Raw genomic sequence first — 19,424 nt, 5'->3', positions numbered from 1 at the left:
GGCCGAACTGAGGCCGAAGGGGAGGCACGTGAATTGCCAGGGAAGGCCTTACCAATGGAAACAAAGGTATTGTCTGCAGGATTGGTGGACGGGAACTGATAGGTAAGCGTCCTTGAGGTCTAATCTCGTGAACCAATCCTTGTCTTGTAGCAGGTCTCGTAGAAGATGTATGCCTTCCATCTTGAAGTGGTTGTAAGAAACTTATTCGTTGAGTTGTCGTAGGTTTATGACGGGCCGAAGATCTCCCGTTTTCTTCTTTACCAAGAAGATGTTGCTGAAGAAACCTTGAGGGTCGGAGGCGGGTTCGATCGCGCCTTTCGAGTATAGGGTTTGAAGTTCGTCGTCGATGAGAGAGGTGTCTATCCTTGAACCGTGGATGGGACGTGGTAGTTCCGTCTGTCGTGGTTTGTCTACGAAGTCTATGACGTAGCCTTGTACTGTCTGAAGGACCCATGCGTCCGTAGAGATGGAGGTCCATTCCTGAAAGAAAAGGGATATGCGACCTGCTGTATGCATGGGAAGAGAAGAATAAGTGAAATGGTTGCTTACCTGAGGAAAAGCGAGCTCTGCCTCGGGTGCGTGGTCCTCGACCCCTGTCTGCGCCTCGAGTGTAGGAGTATGGGCGATATCCCACCTCTGGGTAAAAAGGTTGGGGTCTCGTAGAGCGGGGGCCTGAAGGCCAGAAGCGGCTGGCAGCACGGCCCCTTTGGTGGCCAGCCCGTCCAAAAACACCCCTGGTAGGGTTTTGTCTGAAGACTCTATGCATTGAAGTCTGAGCCTTGTTTAAGGATGCGTAGACGTTTACGTGTCTGCTTAGCTCTTTTAGGAAAGCTTCTCCAAAGAGCTTGCCCTGTGCCATAGGACCTAGTTCCTTGGTGCCCAACTCCACCAATTTCCCGTCAATGCGGAGAAGTGCTGCTTTACGTCGCTCAGATGATAAGGCGACATTGGCATTACCCACAAAACAGAAGCACCTTTGTGCCCATTCCCACACATCATGCGCCCACTCTCGCACCATAGTAGCGTCAAATTGATCGGCTTTGGCTAGGGCGTCGTCAGCTAAATACATAATTCTGGATAATGGTCCCACAGAATCTAGAAGTTTATCTTGTACCCCTCTGAACCCTTTCTCTACACCTTTGCGTGGGTCGCGGCCACCTCGCGACATAAAGGTGGTCATCACCTGGTCGAATTCTGGAGTGTCCGCAACGTGGTCAGGTAAAAATGGTCGTGGGCATTCCGACCTTAAGCGGTTGCGGACTGTCTTGTCCATGGACTTCCGTAACCAGAGGTGCATGAACCTCGCTAAGTGGTCGGGTGGTGTCCAGTCGCTTGAGCGTGGGTGTCTTATTTTTCGTGGGTCAAAGAGTTTTTGCCCCAACGGGTCGAGTATGGTCTCCTCGTCTTCTTGCGGGGTCTCCGCATTGTCTGGTTCTTGGGGTTCTCCCGTGAACATGTGTTGTGGAAAGAAGGATTGGGATCCTGAATCTGAGTCCCAAACGTCTTTGTTGGAGTCTGACTCGTCCGCTTGCCATTCGTCTAAGATGGCCATGGATTTAGCGTGAGATTCTTCTTCTTCCGAAGAATACTCGTGTTGTGGGTTCGGGGTGGTGGCTATAGCGGGCTTAGTGCGTTTAGCCGGGTTTTTGCCTTTGTTAGGGTTCTGGTGACCCTTTTCGCCTTTCCAATGGCGTTTGCCCGTGAAGGTTTCTGGGCTCTTGCGTGATTCTGGTTTGTCAGAATTTGAGTCATGGCGGGCTGTGTGGGTGTTTGATGGTTTCCTCTTGTCATTACCAGAGGCCATCATTTTGGAGAGAACTTTCTCCATGGAGGCGGATACGGCCTCATTTACCATGGTTTGGAGCTCTGAATTCTGAGAGGTCTCCATAATGTCTGAATATGTGTTGGCACAGGGCGTATTATAGAGGTCAGTAAGCTGTATTAGACAGACTTAAACTGTTTTATATTGTTATGCAGACCCCAGCAGGGTGCAATAACGTGTTGTGTTGTACAGAGTACAAATTACCCCAGCAGGGTTTATACAAGGTATGAAATTGGTTTGAGGAGAAAAAACAAAATTAACCCCAGCAGGGTTGTAAATATATATATATGATACCCCAGCAGGGTATACAGTGTCAATGGTGGTAATATAATAGTATATGTAGCCCCAGCAGGGCAGAATACAATACCACTAGTTGGGATTTGTGTTCTGGGCCTCACCCAAGAATGCAGAGGTGGCCACAAAGCGACCTCTATAGCAGCACGGTTAAGGGCAGCACCCCAAGTAAGCACAGGTTAATACCTTATGTGCTTTACACAGCTTTTGCTAAAAACTGACCTCTGTGGAGTATTTTGCGGTTAGAAGTCCGTCCGTGTGCGTCCCTTGCGGTACTGTCTGCACTCGCGGCACTTCTAAGATGGCGTCCGTAATCTTGCGAGATGCGGGATTAAAGATGGCCGCCGCGAGTGTAGCCGCGGCTGGCGCCAAGCCGCGGGAAAAAGGTGAGAGGGAGCCGGTAATGGCGGCAAAGCGGGGGCAAAGACAGGGGGACCTGCCTAAACTCGGGGAGCCGCCCGAGGGCGGAAACCGAGCGGAAAGAGCGGGAAAACAACGGAATAAAATCACTGGGTTATGAGAATAAACTAGAGAGTCCCAGTAAGGGAAATTAATTTAAAATACAGGGACACCAAGTAGTATAAGTAGTAGAAAAGGTAGAAAGATAGAAATAAAAGTAAAAGTCAAAAGAAAAAAACAATTATACATGTACAGAAAACTTTATATATTATGAGGTAAAAGGGAAGAGCCAAAAACTCTGACCTGTCTGCGATGGAGCAGTAAAGAAAGAGGGGGAGGAGCCTGTTCACTGGGACTATATGCTCACTGTTTTGCATTTTGATTGGTTTAAATGTTTCACTTTCTTTACTGCTGTGGAGTTAAGTAAAGAGAGTAATGCAAAATAGGAAGCCTCCTGTCATGTGATAAAATTAATGTACATAGCAAACTCATATTTGATACTGGAAATCTTTGAATATGGGACTTCGGATTACCTGGCATATTCTCTACCAAACATTGGAAGGAAGATTAGCCCGCTCTTTTTCAGTATTTTGTCCCCTTACCACAGTTATCATTACATTTTAGTGTATCATTTTTTTAATACCGTGTTCATAGTCATTGCTCATTTCAAGAACAACATATTTATTGGAATGCAGATGCAATATGAATGATGACAAAGATGAATATACATTTCTCTTAACGGATTATTTTTTATAAATATCCTTGTTCTGTTGCAAATTAATTCTATGGTATTTACTCCCACAAGTGATGCATAAAATTGTATTTATCTGCAAGATAGTTACAAAGCAGTCCATAAATATTTGAACTTTGAACATAAGTGATGTTTTGGCTCTTTATAACATTAGAATTGAAATGAAATCATGGCTGAACTAGTAAAGTACAATCAGTCACTTCTAACCCCCTTACATACAATGGTGTGGTCTGGGACAATTGATGTATTCAGTCTAAAACTGTGAACTGTAATTAGAAATGATCTAAAAGCTTTAAGAAGAATCGTGTACTCAAAGATCCTCATAAGCAGCAGACTCTAGAGGGTTTACTATAGTGTGTGAAGAACCAGTTAGCTTCATGACCAGACTGACAATACACAAGAGTTCTGTTAGAAGCATCTATCATTTCTGTTAGAAAGATGTTCCAGAGTAACAAAAAAATGACAGGAACTGCGTATGATCCCGTGCATACCACTGAAGTGAAACATGGTGGAGGCGATCTTGAGCATGTATGACTATGGTTGGAACTGTCCTATTTATAGTTACATCCCTCCCCCACTCCCCCTTCCATAATATTTTAAAGCGCTACGGAATCTGTTGGCGCTATATAAATGGCAATAATAATAACAACTGACTCGTTGGCCTTTATTCATGATGTGGCCTACAGCAAAGTGAATCGTGAAGTCCACATAAACATGTTTTCTGCAGAGAGTCCAAAATGTATTAAAAGCATTTACTCCAAGCATACTGCAGAATCAACTTAGGATAACATTGTAGACATGAAGTTAGATCTGACATTGCAAGACATACAACAATCCTATCACCTGGCTTGCATTCCTTGGAAAAATAAACTTAACAGTCCTTACTTACAGGACTCACATGGTTATTTACTAGAGTGAGAGTTTAACGTGAATTTCACACATAAGTCCAGAGTAGTCTAAGTGAAACCATAGCTGACGTAGAGAATTTTTCCAGTTCGGCTATTGTGACCTTAAATCTGAAATCTACTTTAAATTCTCACTTTAGTGTATAATCCTGTAAGGACGGTTGAGTTGAACTGCTTTATGCTTTGGCTCCTCCTCTGTGATGCAGTTCCATGTGCCTGCCTTTGAATGCTGATAAGGGTGCGATGAGTCCGGATTCTGCTAGCTAGACAGTAATATTTATTTCATTACCGGCAGTTCTTCTAATGTGTGCAGAGATTGCTCCCCACCAGCTTGGCAACCAGAAGGAGCATTGGTAAGCATGCAATCTCATATTTGTTCCTTTACATTACATATACCTTTGAGTGTATGATTCTTGTGTTTTGCCAATTTTTCAAACCCCCTCATTTATCTCTTTTTTTTCTATTCCCTCTCGATTTCCATATTTGAAAGTTCACATTTGTCTTGTTGTTACCCTGCTACATAACTTAAAGTTAACCTATAAAAGTTTAATACCTTTTTATATTATGTCACAAAATTGGCATGTTGATATAAATATCCTCAAATTAAAGTTAGAAACTTGTGCTCATTGATTCATTCCAAATCGAATGTGTTGGAGTTCAAAGCCAAAGCATTCATCACTGTCCAGATACTTATGAACTTCATTGTATTACTCCATACCATCATGCTCTCTACACATGGTTGGACTTCCACTTGTTGATCACTTCTGCAATTTTCTCTTGTGGATTTATATTTCCTTCCTGCCTATAACAATAGACTCCAAAAAGTCTGTATTTTTTACTGGGAAATCCAAGATTCCTCACTCCGGGTTCAAGACCTCCACATTTCATCCTCGGATTTACTATGGGGTAGCGTACGCTGCCATCACCAACCCACCCAGCTTCACATCTGTCCATGAGTTGCAGTTTCCAAGCAGCGTACAGTTGCCCCACTTTAGCTAAAGTGTCTCCTTTATCTTCACAAGCTTTGGCTGCCTCTGGAAAACTCATTTTACGATATGTCTTCAGAAAGTAGACTTTACCTTTAAAAAAAAAAAAAAGTATGTATATAAGATTTATGAACTAGCTGAGCATATTAGCTCCTTAATAATACCCATAAAAATAAATCTGTCAATTACTAATCATGAGAAACCAAAGGTTCCAGTAGGCAAAAATTCAAAGGCCCAAATGGGTCGAAATGTCTATCGAGTACGCATGTAATTTGTGCATATTGAATGAAATACAGTTTGTTGGAATGAAGATCTTTGCGTGCACCCTGCTCTTTATTTCTATATTCTCAACTTGGGTTGCACCAAGGCAAAGTGTACTTTATTACGTAAGGGGAGAGTGTAAAGCCTTTTGTGAATATATACATACACATGTAGAGCAGAAGAGTAAATTCTAACTTATTCACAAGAACCTCTAGAAGAGCAGGAATGAGGCAAATTCTCAAAAAGCATTTTTTCCAAACTTACAAAAATAAACACAAAATGGTCTACATGTAATTTGGTCTATGCGTAAGCACACTTCAGGTACAAAACATGTCATGTGACTCTTTTTCTAGTGTGGTTCTGGGTTCTCATAGTTTGCTGTGTCATTTTGTTGTTGTTTTTGGAATTTTGGAGTGAACGCTACTATTCGATGGCTTTTTTGGAGATTTTAAAGTGGGATTTTCCCCACTCTATGGGAGGTATTCCAAGACAATGACTAATCACATTGATATTGGTATCAGATTTATATTTTTGTTTGTTTCATGCCTTCAACTAAATTTGCAGTAATGAAATGTAAAAATTAAAATGAAGGCATATCTTATCTGTGTTTTAATTTTTTTTCTTGCTTTTGTATTTGTTGCTTATTTTCATTGAACCATGTTTAGGGATGACTGTTTTATTGTTTTTAAAAATGTATAAATTGCTGATAACTATCTGCTTGTACCATAGACTGTAAGGTTCTGACCTATCTTCTACTGAATACCAGTGTAGTCTCTGTCTGTGCCATAAAATGTTTCTTAAACAATAGAAAGGGCAATTAAAATGTGACATGCACATAGTGCTGTCATAGAAATTGAAACAGGCAACACGAGTAAACACAAAAGAGTTTTAATATCACTTTACCATATAATCCATCAGTTAAGCCTCTGAATTTTACTCTTTGTTTTCTCAGCCTCATTCCATTCCATTTACTTTAATAAAAGTAAATAATAACATCCCTTTAACCCCTTAAGGACCAAACTTCTGGAATAAAAGGGAATCATGACATGTCACACATGTGTCCTTAAGGGGTTAAAGGCGAACTAACCAAACATTTGTCAGAGTACCCTTATCTAACCTTTTGGGCCGTCCTTGATGCATTAATTAAAGGAACACTAAACACTACAAATAAAAAGGTCTAATTAAGTCCCTACATTATATTTAAAAAAATGTCCTAATTCTAGGACCACAGTAAGCTGACTCCACGGGTGTGCAGCAGTTGTGAAGTCTTTGAGGTCTGGGAGGCAGGTTCACATTCCAGAAAGCAGTGACAGCCCATCATTTCTTGATTGTTTAGTTATGTGAAGAGGAGATAACTACTCATCTGCATATATCCAGACCTACCGTTCAGATTGGATGTAAAGCAGAAGGCATCATAGCGCTCATCATCCTTATGTCGGTAGCCATAGTTTCTTACTCCTGTTGGGTTATCCTTTTTCCCACACTCATCACGAGGTTTGGAGATGGGATACTGGACAGAACCATCTTGTAACCAACCTGCATTACACCAATCTAGACCACCAAGCCAGGCTTCATGTAGCTGGTCGTAGGAGGCCAAAATTCCATCTTGATCTTTACAAGCCTTCTCAGCATCATGAAAGTTCATACTATACCTACCTAATCGTGGATGGTAAGGAAAGATCACACCTGGAGAAAGGCAAAGTACACTACATTTATGAAATTGAATAACAACACTCTCACAAAAACATAACTGTGTCTAAATTAGAAGAGTGGGAAACAAGGAGAAATAAAAATACACAACACAGAACCACAGCGATAAAATAAGCATTGCAATGATTGAAAAAATACATTTCACATCATGTAGGTTTGATTACCTTTCAAGTCTAGTTTGACAGTTCCTGTGTCATCTTCCAACTCATTGGTCACCTCACACTCATATCTACCATAGTCATCAAGAGTAACATTCTGAACAACCAAGGAGGCATCCCCAGGTCCATCTTCCTGTAAAACCGCTCGGTTCTTGTATGATCCAAACCCTCTCCTTTCCTGACCCAAGGCTACAAAGACATCACTGAAGGATGCAGGTTCACTAATCTTGGACCATTTGATGCGCATTGGACCAGAGTCTCCTCCAATATCTTCATAGTGGAACCGGCAGGGAAGAACTATGGAGCCACCCCGGTGTGTGGTCACTACACCTGGGGCTGTTTGTACAATCACATCCCCAGTCTCATCCTCTGTGTAAATAGAGAGTGAGAAGGTGAAAAGAATGGGGAACGGTGGGTGGAAGAGAAATGAAAACATGTAAGATTACGGTTAACAAGTGAGAAATAGCAAGAACATCAAGAACACGGGGATACTTCTAGTCACAATTAGCCTACCAGAAATCACAATCTCCATCCTAACATTATAGATAGAACAGGCTGGTCAGGCAGCACTAGAGGACTGCAGTGCAATGGATAGTATAAATGAGGGACTGGTGCAAAGAGAACAAATTCTCACCATGCACATGAACAATTTTTCTTTGTCCCCTGTCACAATCTGCAGGAAGCAGTGAGATGAGAACAAGGGTGGAGAAAACACGGGAGAGAGAGGAGTGAGACATCTAAAAAGAGGGAAAGAGACAAGGATAGGAAATTGAGTGTTAGTACGAAAGAAAGAAAGAAAGAAAGAAAGAAAGAAAGAAAGAAAGAAAGATAAATGTAAAACCGCATCACAGAATAAAAGAAGGTAGAAGCAATGAGAGAGTGATAGAGGTTTAGAAAATAATAAATAAAAACTATTTTGGAGTACCAATTCGTTTTTATAGCTCTCACTCTCAGCTGAGCTTCAGGTGACTTCCCAAACTTCTCTCATCATCTCCTGTTTTATGACCTGAACATTTTCATCACTTTACTTGCATATTTTTCCTTTTTGTACTAATTCTCTCTGAAATCTCAACAAACTTCTTAAATGCACGCCAGCCTCACATATTACTCATAAATCTACAGTCTACATGCAAACATCTTCAATCTGTTTCCTGCTACATCCTTGACTTCCTTTGAGTAGTATATTGAAAATTCATTTTTGGATCCATAATTTTGAAAAGCTAATCCACAATTATGTTCATCATTGCTTAACTTTCAACCAAGGTTTCTTTCATGTGTTGCTTGTACCATCTTCTTATTAGAGCTGGCCTATATTCAATTTAGCAGTTCTCCAATAGAACTAATGGTTTTGAACTCCCTCTTAAAAAATACCCTACTTAAAAGAGACTACTTTTAAAGGTCCACTATAGTGCCAGGAAAACAATTTCGTTTTGCTGGCACTATATTGTCCTTAGGTCCCCCCAACCTCAGGGCCCCCCTCCTGCCGGGCTGGGCTTCCCTTCAGCCAGTTACCTTTATCCAGCGCCGGGCTCCCCGGACTGGTGCTGGTGACCTCTCCTCCCCCTCCGACATCAGCTCCCTAGTGGAGCTCAATTTCTCAATGCTTTCCTAGGGACGCTCTGCGTACTAAATGCGATTTTCGCATTGAGCGTCGGGGGAAGCACCTCGAGCGGCTGTCAGGAAGACAACTTCATTGAGCTGAAGTTGTCTGGGAGACTATAGTGGTCCTTTTTTTTTTTTTGTCAATCTTTCTTTTATTGAGGCATGCGTTGAGAGGGGTACATAATAAAGAAAAGGGGATGTACGTTCAAATACAAGTTGGGAGCGTAGTGATACAGTGCAACATCTCCTATGAATGACAGCCTCGTTTTTTTTTTTTTGTTAATTAAGCATTACAGAAGATTAATAACAAGTTTAACGTAATAATAATCATGCTTGTGTTCATGTTTAATACGTCTTAACCAGTTTAACGTAGTAATAATCATGCTTGTGTTCATGTTTAATTTTGATCAAGATTGTGCAGCACGTTTGAAGATATCTTTTGAGCTTCGCTTAACGTTACTAGTGTGTTTCTAGGGGCAGGTGTATTAGAGAAGGCAGTAAGCTTTCATGTGAGGCTAGGCTAGGGTACGTCTAGGTGTAGTATATATGCGTTAGATGGGGGGGGCCATGCCCACAGGTGTGTCCAGCATGTGAGACTCTCTAGTGCAGACTGTATGGTGTGACCTAGGTGTTGGGTATATATGATTATCTGCTGTGAGTATGTGTGCGGTCTGACTGACTTTGGGTTTTACCCCTGTGTCGCTACCCTGTATATGCAGGCAACGTAGTGAGACAGCAAAATAAAAAGAAAAGTACAGTTAACAATGATGATTGTCTACAACCTAACAGGTTATAAGGCAGTACCAGTCCTTGGGTATATGCACGGTACCATGCTCGGGAACATGTGGCGCTGTCCGCCAGTGCCCCAGCTTGGTGTGTCCGTGTGGCTCTTGGAATCTTATGAATTTGTCCGGTTATGTTCCTGCAGAAACCCTGAGTGTGGGTCGGGGCTCGCCCCCCTGTGTGCTCCAGGCTGCGTTTTGGGCCTGGGTCGATGCGTACCCGTTCCGCTGCCTCCATAGGGGACCTGAGACCTTCGCTTGTTAGTGTCCTGTAAAGCCCTCAGTCCACTTCGCAGGGTACGCCTTTCGTGCTCGTGATGGAATCTGTTTGAGTCCCTGCTGGGTCAGAGTCCTGTACCGGTTCACCTAGATGCTGTTCCTGTCTGGGATCGTGGTGTCACTGCTTCCAGGGACCGCCTATCTTCGGCCTGAGGCCTTGATGGGTGCTTGTGCCTGTTCGCCATTGATCCCATCAGCAGGATCGTGGGCCCAGGGTTCCGATGGATCTTAATCCTCTCCCTGGGGGTATGGCAGGCTGTGGAGGAGTCCTCCCAGTGGGCACCCAGCTCAGATGAAGGGCGAGCAGTCCCGTCGGCAGCCCATGCCACGGGGGTGGTGCGTCGTGATGGGTGGCTAGCGCCATGTGCCCGGCGTGTCTCCGGGCTTAGTGCCTGCTGTGTGGGGATGAGTTGCTGGCGCTAGTCCCTTTTAAAGTCATGCACGATGGTGTGCATAGTCTGCTTTCAGGCTCCGCGGCTCGGCTCCCACGCACATGGCCCCCGCCATCTTTGATCTAGGCCCTAAGCCTGTCTGTTGGTGCGGCGGTGTTTCTTCGCGTGGCTGTGAAGCCGCTTGGTGGGGACCGGGATCACCCCCCGGTCCAGAGGGGGGGGGATCAGGACCGGGTCCGCCGGGTTTCCTCGGGTTTGCGGGCACCGTTGGGCAGGATAGCGGAGTGGCGGCCGTCCACTCCACTCACCGCCATGTAAGGTCTCGCCTGGTGCCACAGGGACCCCACATCTGAGGGACTAACACACTGGAGCAAGCCTCACCTCAGCTCCGGTAGCCCGTGGATATTGAGGGTCGCAGTTGGTGGTCATTTTTCCCTTCCAAAGGCACAACTTTAAGGCTTAGCAGGACATATTTGGCAGGAGCTGAGCCGTCCTGCGACCGCTCTGCTCGGCGGTCCGGCCCCGCCCCCTATAGTGGTCCTTTAAACAACTCCAAGTGAGCAAAATAGCTGAAATATAAAAATTCTCCCAGTAAGCTATACTTCCAATTTGGCTACTTTGGCTTTAAAGTTGAAATCAACTGAATTCCCAAAAATTCTCACTTTAGTGAATAATCCTGATAATTTCCACTACTAGTTCCATGTCTTATATTCTTTTCCTATTTTTCAGAAGACTTCAAGTAACATTTCTCAGACTCATTCACCTTTCAAATTAACAGCATCCGAATAACTAAGTATCATTTAGATTCTAGGACCAGTTTAAAAATAACAAAATAACTTTTCCTCCAAGATCTATATTCAGTCTTGAAACCACAATATGTATACTTCGAAATCTTAAAACACATGCATTTCTTGATACTTAAAATGCAATCTCTCCAACACTGAACTTTTATTTAATTTTCTTTGCACTACATACCATACTTATTATTGATTTCTTCCTTCATTCTTCCTTCATTATCCAATAAATAATTTCCAAATATAATTCACTCATTAACTTCAATTAACTCATTAACTTCTACTGCGTTCCATTTGCCATCCATTTGTTTCATTTTTTTCTGTCATTTCATAATAAATGCTGCTGCCAGACTAGGCTTCCTGCCCCATTATTCTACTTGCAGTGATTTAATACATTGCCTGTCTTTTCACGGATACCAATTCAAAATCTGATCCATGAATACAAAGTGCTCCACAGATCCCAATTGGTAACTTTGGTAACACATTTTTCTCTACATCCACTTCTTTCCCTTGCATTTCATGTTTTACATATCTACAGAGTCAATTGATGCATTATCTTACCCAAACTATTATAATAATGTTTACATTGCAGGGTTAATCCAGCCTCTAGTGGCTGTCTTCCTGACAGCCGCTGGAGGCGCTTCCCCCGACGCTCAATGCGAAAATCGCATTTAGCATGCAGAACATCCATAGGAAAGCATTGAGAAATTGAGCTCCACTTGGGAGCTGACGTCGGAGGGGGAGGAGAGGTCACCAGCACCAGTCCAGGGAGCCCGGCGCTGGATAAATAATTAACCCTACTTTAAAGGAAAGCTCCAATCACCACAACTACTACAGTCTGCTGTAGTGGTATGGTATCAGTAGTTCCTTGGTACCATCACATAATAAGTAGCCACACAGTGTAAGACCAGTTTGACAAGTTACCTTTTTCCCCACCTTGTGTCTTCAGTCAAGGACCAGACTACTCCAAGCGTGCTCGTGACTTGTTTATGACGGTGAAAGGGTTAAAAAAAATCACTATTTGTCTGTACTGAAAATGAACATTGAAAATAATGATAAGAATCCCTCTTAACTCCTAACACTTGTATCAAAAGCTGCCACCACCTAGCCAATTTGTAAATGGGGACATTGAATTACCCAGTAGATCAGATAAAAAAAAAAAAAAACATAAAACATAATTAAGCAAAATATCTAGTAAACAGGTCTCTTTAAATAACATGAATATTTATCAGACAATGGCAGAACTAAAAAAGGAATATTTATTCTGAACTAAAATAGTCACAAAAATGGCTCATTTGCATTCCATGGACTTTATACCCTCTACTCCAGTGGTAGTCAACCTTTTTCTAACTACCGCCCACTAATGCATCTTTTTGGTTGAAAAAATGTCCTTACCGCCCACCAGTTTTGGCGCAAGTGCGGAATATTTTTTTCGAAAGGAGGGTGTTTTAAAAAAAATAAATGTACGTACATTTATTCTTTTTATTTCCAATTAATGCATGTTTATAATGTTTTTAACTTTATAAAGTTTAATGAGACAACAATAAAGTAAATTGAAATTACCTTTACTAGTGATTAATGAGATCCTTGAGGTTGATGCTGCAAGGCTAAATATTTGATATCTGGTTCGATTTTCTTAAGGAACAAACAAGGGTCTCCTCTTTCGGTGATATTCAGACGACTTCTCTGTTTGCGCATAATATGATTTCTCATCTGTGTGTCAGCTCCCCTCTTCTCCCTCCTCAATTCCCCTCCCCACCTTTTTTTCCCCTTTTTTTTAACCTTCCTTATAGCAATGCCCAGTAGGAAGGCTAAGCTAGGTATCCCACTATAACAGACTGGCACACATACATACATACATACATACAGACACACAAGACACACAAGACACACATACATACAGACAGAGAGGCACACACACACACAAGACATACATACAAAGACACATACACACATACAGACAGACACAAGAAACAGACACACATACATACACACATATATACAGACAGACACACGACACATACAAAGACATACATACAGACACACACAAGACATACATACAAAGACACACACAAGACATACATACAAAGACACACACACAAGACATACATACAAAGACACACACACACACAAGACATACATACAAAGACACACACAAGACATGCATACAAAGACACACACACACAACATACATACAAAGACAAGACACACATATATACAGACATACACATACATAAGACACACATACAGACACAAACAAGACATACATACAAAGACAAGACACACATATATACAGACATACACACACACACACAAGACACACATACAGACACACAAGACATACATACAAAGACAAGACACACATATATACAGACATACACACAAGACACATACATAAGACACACATACAGACACACACAAGACATAATACAAAGACAAGACACACATATATACAGACATACACACACACAAGACACATACATAAGACACACATACAGACACACACAAGACATACATACAAACACAAGACACACATGTATACAGACAACACACACAAGACACATACAAAAGACACACATACAGACACACACAAGACATACATACAAAGACAAGACACACATATATGCAGACATACACACACACACAAGACACATACATAAGACATACATAAGACACACATACAGACACACACAAGACATACATACAGACACACACAAGACATACATACAAAGACACATACACAAACAAACACACATCATATTTAAGTCACCCTCCTGTTTCCTACCTTTAAAGTGCAGGAGGGTGACTTTCTCTGGGGTCCAGTGGTGGCTCAGGTGGATGGGAGTCAGAGTTCCCACTCTGACTCCCTCCTCCTCCTTCCTCCCGCGCGGCTCTCAGTATGCTGGGAGGAGTGACCGGGGAATCACTTCCTCCCAGCAGAGATGATGTCATCACAGGGGGCCCGGTCAGCGCTGGGTGCTTTAACAGCGCGACCGGGCCCCCTCACAATCCACATCCATCGGGTGGCCCTGACAGCATGGGCCACCCGCCGGGGCCGCAAGTGGTGATGGCGGTACCCAGTCACAGGGGTACCGTCGGCTCGCGCCCGCCCGCCTGCCCAGTCAATCAATCACCCAATCTGTAAAAAAAATTGAAAATCCCTACCGCCCACCTGGAATCCTGAAACGCCCACTAGTGGGCAGTAAGGACCAGGTTGACGACCCATCCTCTACTCTATCTTAAGTTTATAAGCCACCCCTGAGTGAGGTGAAGGGTGGACTGTAGGAACTTAAGGTTGATTACACCACCCGTCTCACCTTTTTGACAATCTGTATGTCTGACACAGGAATAATTTTTACATATGTGGAATGGTCACAATTATCTGTTCCAGAGACATCTTACACAAGCCATCTGTTAATTAATACAGAGGACTTCCCCAGTTCCCCCAAACAGCTTAAGTATATAGCATAAGGTACACTAGTGATGTTTGGACTTCTTTTGTAGAGCATACTTTAATTGTTCGGAATATGTATAACAGCAGGCTCGATTATCAACCTCTGGGTTATTATGTTTGTTTGTTTTTATTATGACCCTTAGCAGAAAATTGTCTCCTGATTGCTAGTTGTTGATTAGCATATCAAAAGGCCAGAGGTCAAATGAGCACAGCCAGTACGGCCTCGATTTAATATTGTTGGATAAAGCTTTCAATCGGATTTCATATTTTGAAAAATATTTTACATTTGTAATATCTAAATGTTTTTAATATATTGATATATTTTTATGTATACTTTTTTGATATTTTGAAAAAATTATTGTAGAAGTTTATCCAAAAATATGAAATCATTTGAAAAAGCTTAACCAAAAAGATTAAATCAAGAACTACGTCTGTGAAAGGTAGTGATGGGAGCTTGCACCCAGACCACTTCAATTAGCTGAAGTGGTCTGGGAGCCTACAGTGTCCCTTTAACAGGAACGGACCTTATATATAACCCTTTTACTACTATGGCTACAGATGTCTAATTCTTCTAAACACTGACAAATTAACCCTTTCAGTTCTGCAATTAGCCATTGCCCACATCCTGAATCAGGGTAGCCAAACAAACACTTCCAGTGCTATAATAAGCCATAAAAATAAATAATACCACCTCTAGTAGGCAATCATTTCATCTATACACTACACATGTCAACTGTATAAACAACATTTCTCCAGCAAAACAATGAATCATGCCTTCTATGCATTGCAGCTGCCACTTGCAGCCCCCACATGCTGGAATCCCTGCCAGTGAGCAAACTCAGTGGAATTAAGTTGTCAAATTGTTCTTAAAGGACCACTCTAGTGCCAGGAAAACATACTAGTTTTCCTGGCACTAGAGTGCCCTGAGGGTGCCCCCACCCTCAGGGACCCCCTCCCGCCCGGCTCTGGAAAGGGAAAAAGGGGTAAAACTTACCTTTTTCCAGCGCTGGGCGCGGAGCTCTCTGCCTCCGATCCTCCTCCGTTCCGCCCGTCGGATGAATGCGCACGCGCAGCAAGAGCTGCGCGAGCATTCAGCCGGTCGCATAGGAAAGCATTTACAATGCTTTCCTATGGACGCTTGCGTGCTCTCACTGTGATTTTCACAGTGAGTATCACGCAAGCGCCTCTAGCGGCTGTCAATGAGACAGCCTCTAGAGGATTAGGGGGAAGGCTTAACCAATTTATAAACATAGCAGTTTCTCTGAAACTGCTATGTTTATAAAAAAAAATGGGTTAACCCTAGCTGGACCTGGCACCCAGACCACTTCATTAAGCTGAAGTGGTCTGGGTGCCTATAGTGGTCCTTTAAACAGTTTGACTACATATTCTGGTAGTTGGAAAAGGACTTGTGTCACCATAACCACTACAGCATGCTGTAGTGGTATTGTGCTAGAAGTATTCCTTTAAAGGGACACTATAGTCACCAGAACAACTACAGCTTATAGAATTTGTTCTGGTGTGTAGAATCATTACCTTCAGGCTTTTTGCTGTAAACACTGTCTTTTCAGAGAAAATGCAGTGTTTACATTACAGCCTAGTGATAACTTCAATGGCCACTCCTCCGATGGCTGTTAGAGATCCTTCCTGGGTCATGGCTGCCTAAAATGCATCCAAACATTCAGTATCTCCTCCCTCTGCATGCAGACACTGGACTTTCCTCATAGAGATTCATTGATTCATTTCATCTCTATGAGGAGATGCTGATTGGCCAGGACTGTGTTTGAATCATGCTGGCTCTGCCCCTGTTCTGCCTCTTTGTCAGTCTCAGCCAATCCTATGTGGAAGCATTGTGATTGGATCAGGCTACCACTTCTAATGATGTCAGCAAACAGCTTGTTTTTTTTTTAGGCAAACAGCATGCAGAGTTACAGCTTGAATACAGTTAGATTTTTACTATATTTATGGAGGCATGAGGGGCCCAGGGGGGCTAGATGGTGGTTTTAACACTATAGGGTCAGGAATACATGTTTGTGTTCCTGACCCTATAGTGATCCTTTAACTCCAGACAAGGACACACACTCTGAATATTATTCCGCACAATCAAGGTTCAAATTGCTAAACCATCCTCCCACATACATATTTATTTATATTTATCACTAGGCACATAATACATAATTATGTGTAAGCCTGTGCTATTTTTATACACAGTTATATAATGAAGAACAGTTTTAGGTCAAAGATCTAAAAGTAGAACATTCAGCAGGAACATTCCATTGGTTTTCAGGGTGACTGGCCTGCTCGGTTTTCCAAACCTTGCCCTACAGTTGCTCTTAAGATAACCCACTATCACACTATTTCTAAAATATATAAATTATGGTTGTACTACATCAAGGTATTACACTTTACATCTTATAAACAGATGTCCTAAATTGTTTAGCACCCTAACTTACATACTGTGTCCGGACTTTTTATACATTTATGATGAAATTCAATTGCATTTACAATTGATTTACATAAGTGTCGAACATGTTAAAACCTCATATAAAATAAATAAAAATGAATGCACTATTAAAAAAAACAGAAAACTATTTATCTTTAATGTTACTGAGTTTAAAAAAGTAATAAGATTACCTGTAATCCAACACAAAGACAATCTATTTTCTGCATTTTCTGTCCATGGAGAGATTATCAAGCTTGAGTGTTTCTGGTCCAGTTCAATACTTCTCATAGAGATGCATTGCAGATCTATGGTGCATGCATGACAAATGCTGCGCTTGGCCAATCCAATGCATCTCACAGAGAAGCAATTAATCCATTGCTTCTCTAAAACAAGCGTAAGCAGAGTTCAGTGGCAAAATGCTCTTTCATTGCGATGACCTTCAAAAATCGGAAGTTTGTCTGACAGCTACTAGTGATGAACTTTCATTCAAATGTAAACATTGCCTTTTCTCAGTTTTACATTGTCCAAGTAAAGAGGACGCAGCTAGACACTACAACTACTATATTATCATACAGTGGTTTTGGTACTTATAGTATCCCTTTAACACATGAGTGAGGGAGCAGTAAGCGATGAGAGGAAAGGTGATACTGAATAAAATATTGAACAATGACATTTTGTTTAAGAGATTAATGAGGAGCACTGAGTGAAAATGAGAAATAGATAGACAGAATTAAACAATGCCAGTTAATAAGAGGCTGTAGAAAAGCTTTGGAAAATAAGGGAGATAGGAATGAATGAGCACTGAAAAATGAAAGACTATTTGTGAGCATTAAACAATCACTGTGGGAGACAATTGTAACACAACAACAATGTGCATGAGGGATAAACAATGAATAAGATATCAAAACAATAAGAATTAATAACCATAAAAATGTATCAGAAGACTTAATAGTATTAAACAATGGGAGTGGGTGACAGATCAGACTACAGAGCAGCTTTAAATAATTAAGGGAGTATTAATTAAACAGTGCGTTCTAGTGAGTTTACAACCCGCTTGCAATATTTAGCCTAAAATAACAGTTGCAAAATAGCTCCAACTCAGACAGTTTAGTGCAGAGGTGTCGAAAAGGTAGCTTCCCAGGTGCTGTAGAACTACAACTCCCATGACACTTTGCATGCCTTTAGAATGGCAAAGCACCATGGAAGCTGTAGTTTAAAACATATGGGGATGCATCCCTGGTTTAGTGAGCAGATCCCTGCGGGTATTGCAAAAGAATGGATACAAAGTGGGGCAATCAGAGAAACTGGAACTGGAAAGACAGGCTGTAAAAAGAGAATACGAGAAAAGTATTTATGTGAATTAAAAGGGGAAGTTAAACCAGCATAATTACCTTCTCTCTCCTGTCAGCATTCAGCTCAGGTTTCCAGGACTGTCCTGTAGACCTAAACTCTTCTCTAGATGCAGTATATAGAATGCACCAAAATACAGAGACCCCCCTCCTTCTCCTGCAGAGCTTGTGCTGGGATGGAGGGGGGTAGGTCTAGGTCTCAGTACTGCAGTACTGTTTTACTACTGACATTCTGCATTGCTAGACTGCAATATAAAAACTGCATCAAATTGCCCCAACACAGCACAGATACAGAAAGCAAGCAGAATCTCTATGCATGTGTCCTTGTGGAACACTTTATAATTACAAAAGTTTCTTGATATATTTATATAGTGAGTTTGTTTTCATGAACGGGCTCGTTTATAACAATTACTAACATATTTATGTGGCAATTCTCCAATAGCGTGCATACATGGAAAATACTAAAGTTATTTGGCATTTAGTTTTTTTATCACATTGATTTTTTTTTACTTTATAAGTGACAAACAGGGATCCAGCGTCATTAAGCTTTCTTGCAAGAGGGCCGTGTGTGAGAAAGATGTAGGCTTGCCTGCTGGGTTTCACCAACTACCTGTCCTGCTCCCACTACCCTAGAACAGTTCAGATTTTACCCAATTAAAAACTACTACAGGACGTTGACCCCTAGTTCACTATTGTATAAAGAGGAGTAAGAGATGGAATTGCACTGTATGAATGCGGACCACCTGGTAAAAGGTATACCTGTTTTATATAACATGTTACTCACCTCTACCTTCAGACCTCCACCTAAATGTGTTTCTTGTCGGAAAGTGGAGCTGGTTAAAGCTCTATTTGAAAAACAGTAGACAAACGTTTTTGCCTTTGCTCATCGGAGCACAATTAGAGATAAATACAGGAAACCAATTTTAAGTTTGTTGCCAATGTTATACGGATTTGCACATATGATAGTCTTGCCCTTGCATAGTCCCTTTTTGGAGGGCTTCACATTCAGCCGTTGCGATGCGTTCACACCAGATCTCCTCTTCAAT

General features: G+C 41.8%; 1 protein-coding gene across 1 annotated transcript; it reads right to left on the bottom strand.

Annotated features, from left to right (window-relative positions):
• Positions 1-3,929: 3,929 nt before the first annotated feature.
• Positions 3,930-18,461, bottom strand: HAPLN4 (hyaluronan and proteoglycan link protein 4). Its single transcript, XM_063455372.1, has 5 exons — positions 18,421-18,461; positions 7,921-8,023; positions 7,293-7,655; positions 6,802-7,104; positions 3,930-5,250 (listed from the first exon to the last, which is right to left on the bottom strand). Exons 2-5 carry the CDS (start codon positions 8,021-8,023, stop codon positions 4,901-4,903), a joined length of 1,119 nt encoding a protein of 372 aa, XP_063311442.1. The 5' UTR covers positions 18,421-18,461; the 3' UTR covers positions 3,930-4,900.
• Between the last annotated feature and the right edge of the window lie 963 nt (positions 18,462-19,424).

The sequence above is a fragment of the Pelobates fuscus genome, chromosome 5 (assembly GCF_036172605.1).
Source record: "Pelobates fuscus isolate aPelFus1 chromosome 5, aPelFus1.pri, whole genome shotgun sequence".
In the NCBI taxonomy this organism is placed as follows: domain Eukaryota; kingdom Metazoa; phylum Chordata; class Amphibia; order Anura; family Pelobatidae; genus Pelobates; species Pelobates fuscus.
The sequence above is the reverse complement of the archived record's forward strand: the minus strand, read 5'-3'. Positions and strand labels throughout refer to the sequence as shown.

Bases quoted from the DNA above. Each gene is read 5' to 3' on its own strand.
- HAPLN4 (XM_063455372.1), bottom strand. From the start codon at position 8,023: ATGTCTCACTCCTCTCTCTCCCGTGTTTTCTCCACCCTTGTTCTCATC. The intron at 7,656-7,920 runs GTGAGAATTTGT...CTATTTACACAG, and splicing joins AAAAATTGTTCATGTGCATG to AGGATGAGACTGGGGATGTG. The intron at 7,105-7,292 runs GTAATCAAACCT...GCCTTTCTCCAG, and splicing joins TGTCAAACTAGACTTGAAAG to GTGTGATCTTTCCTTACCAT.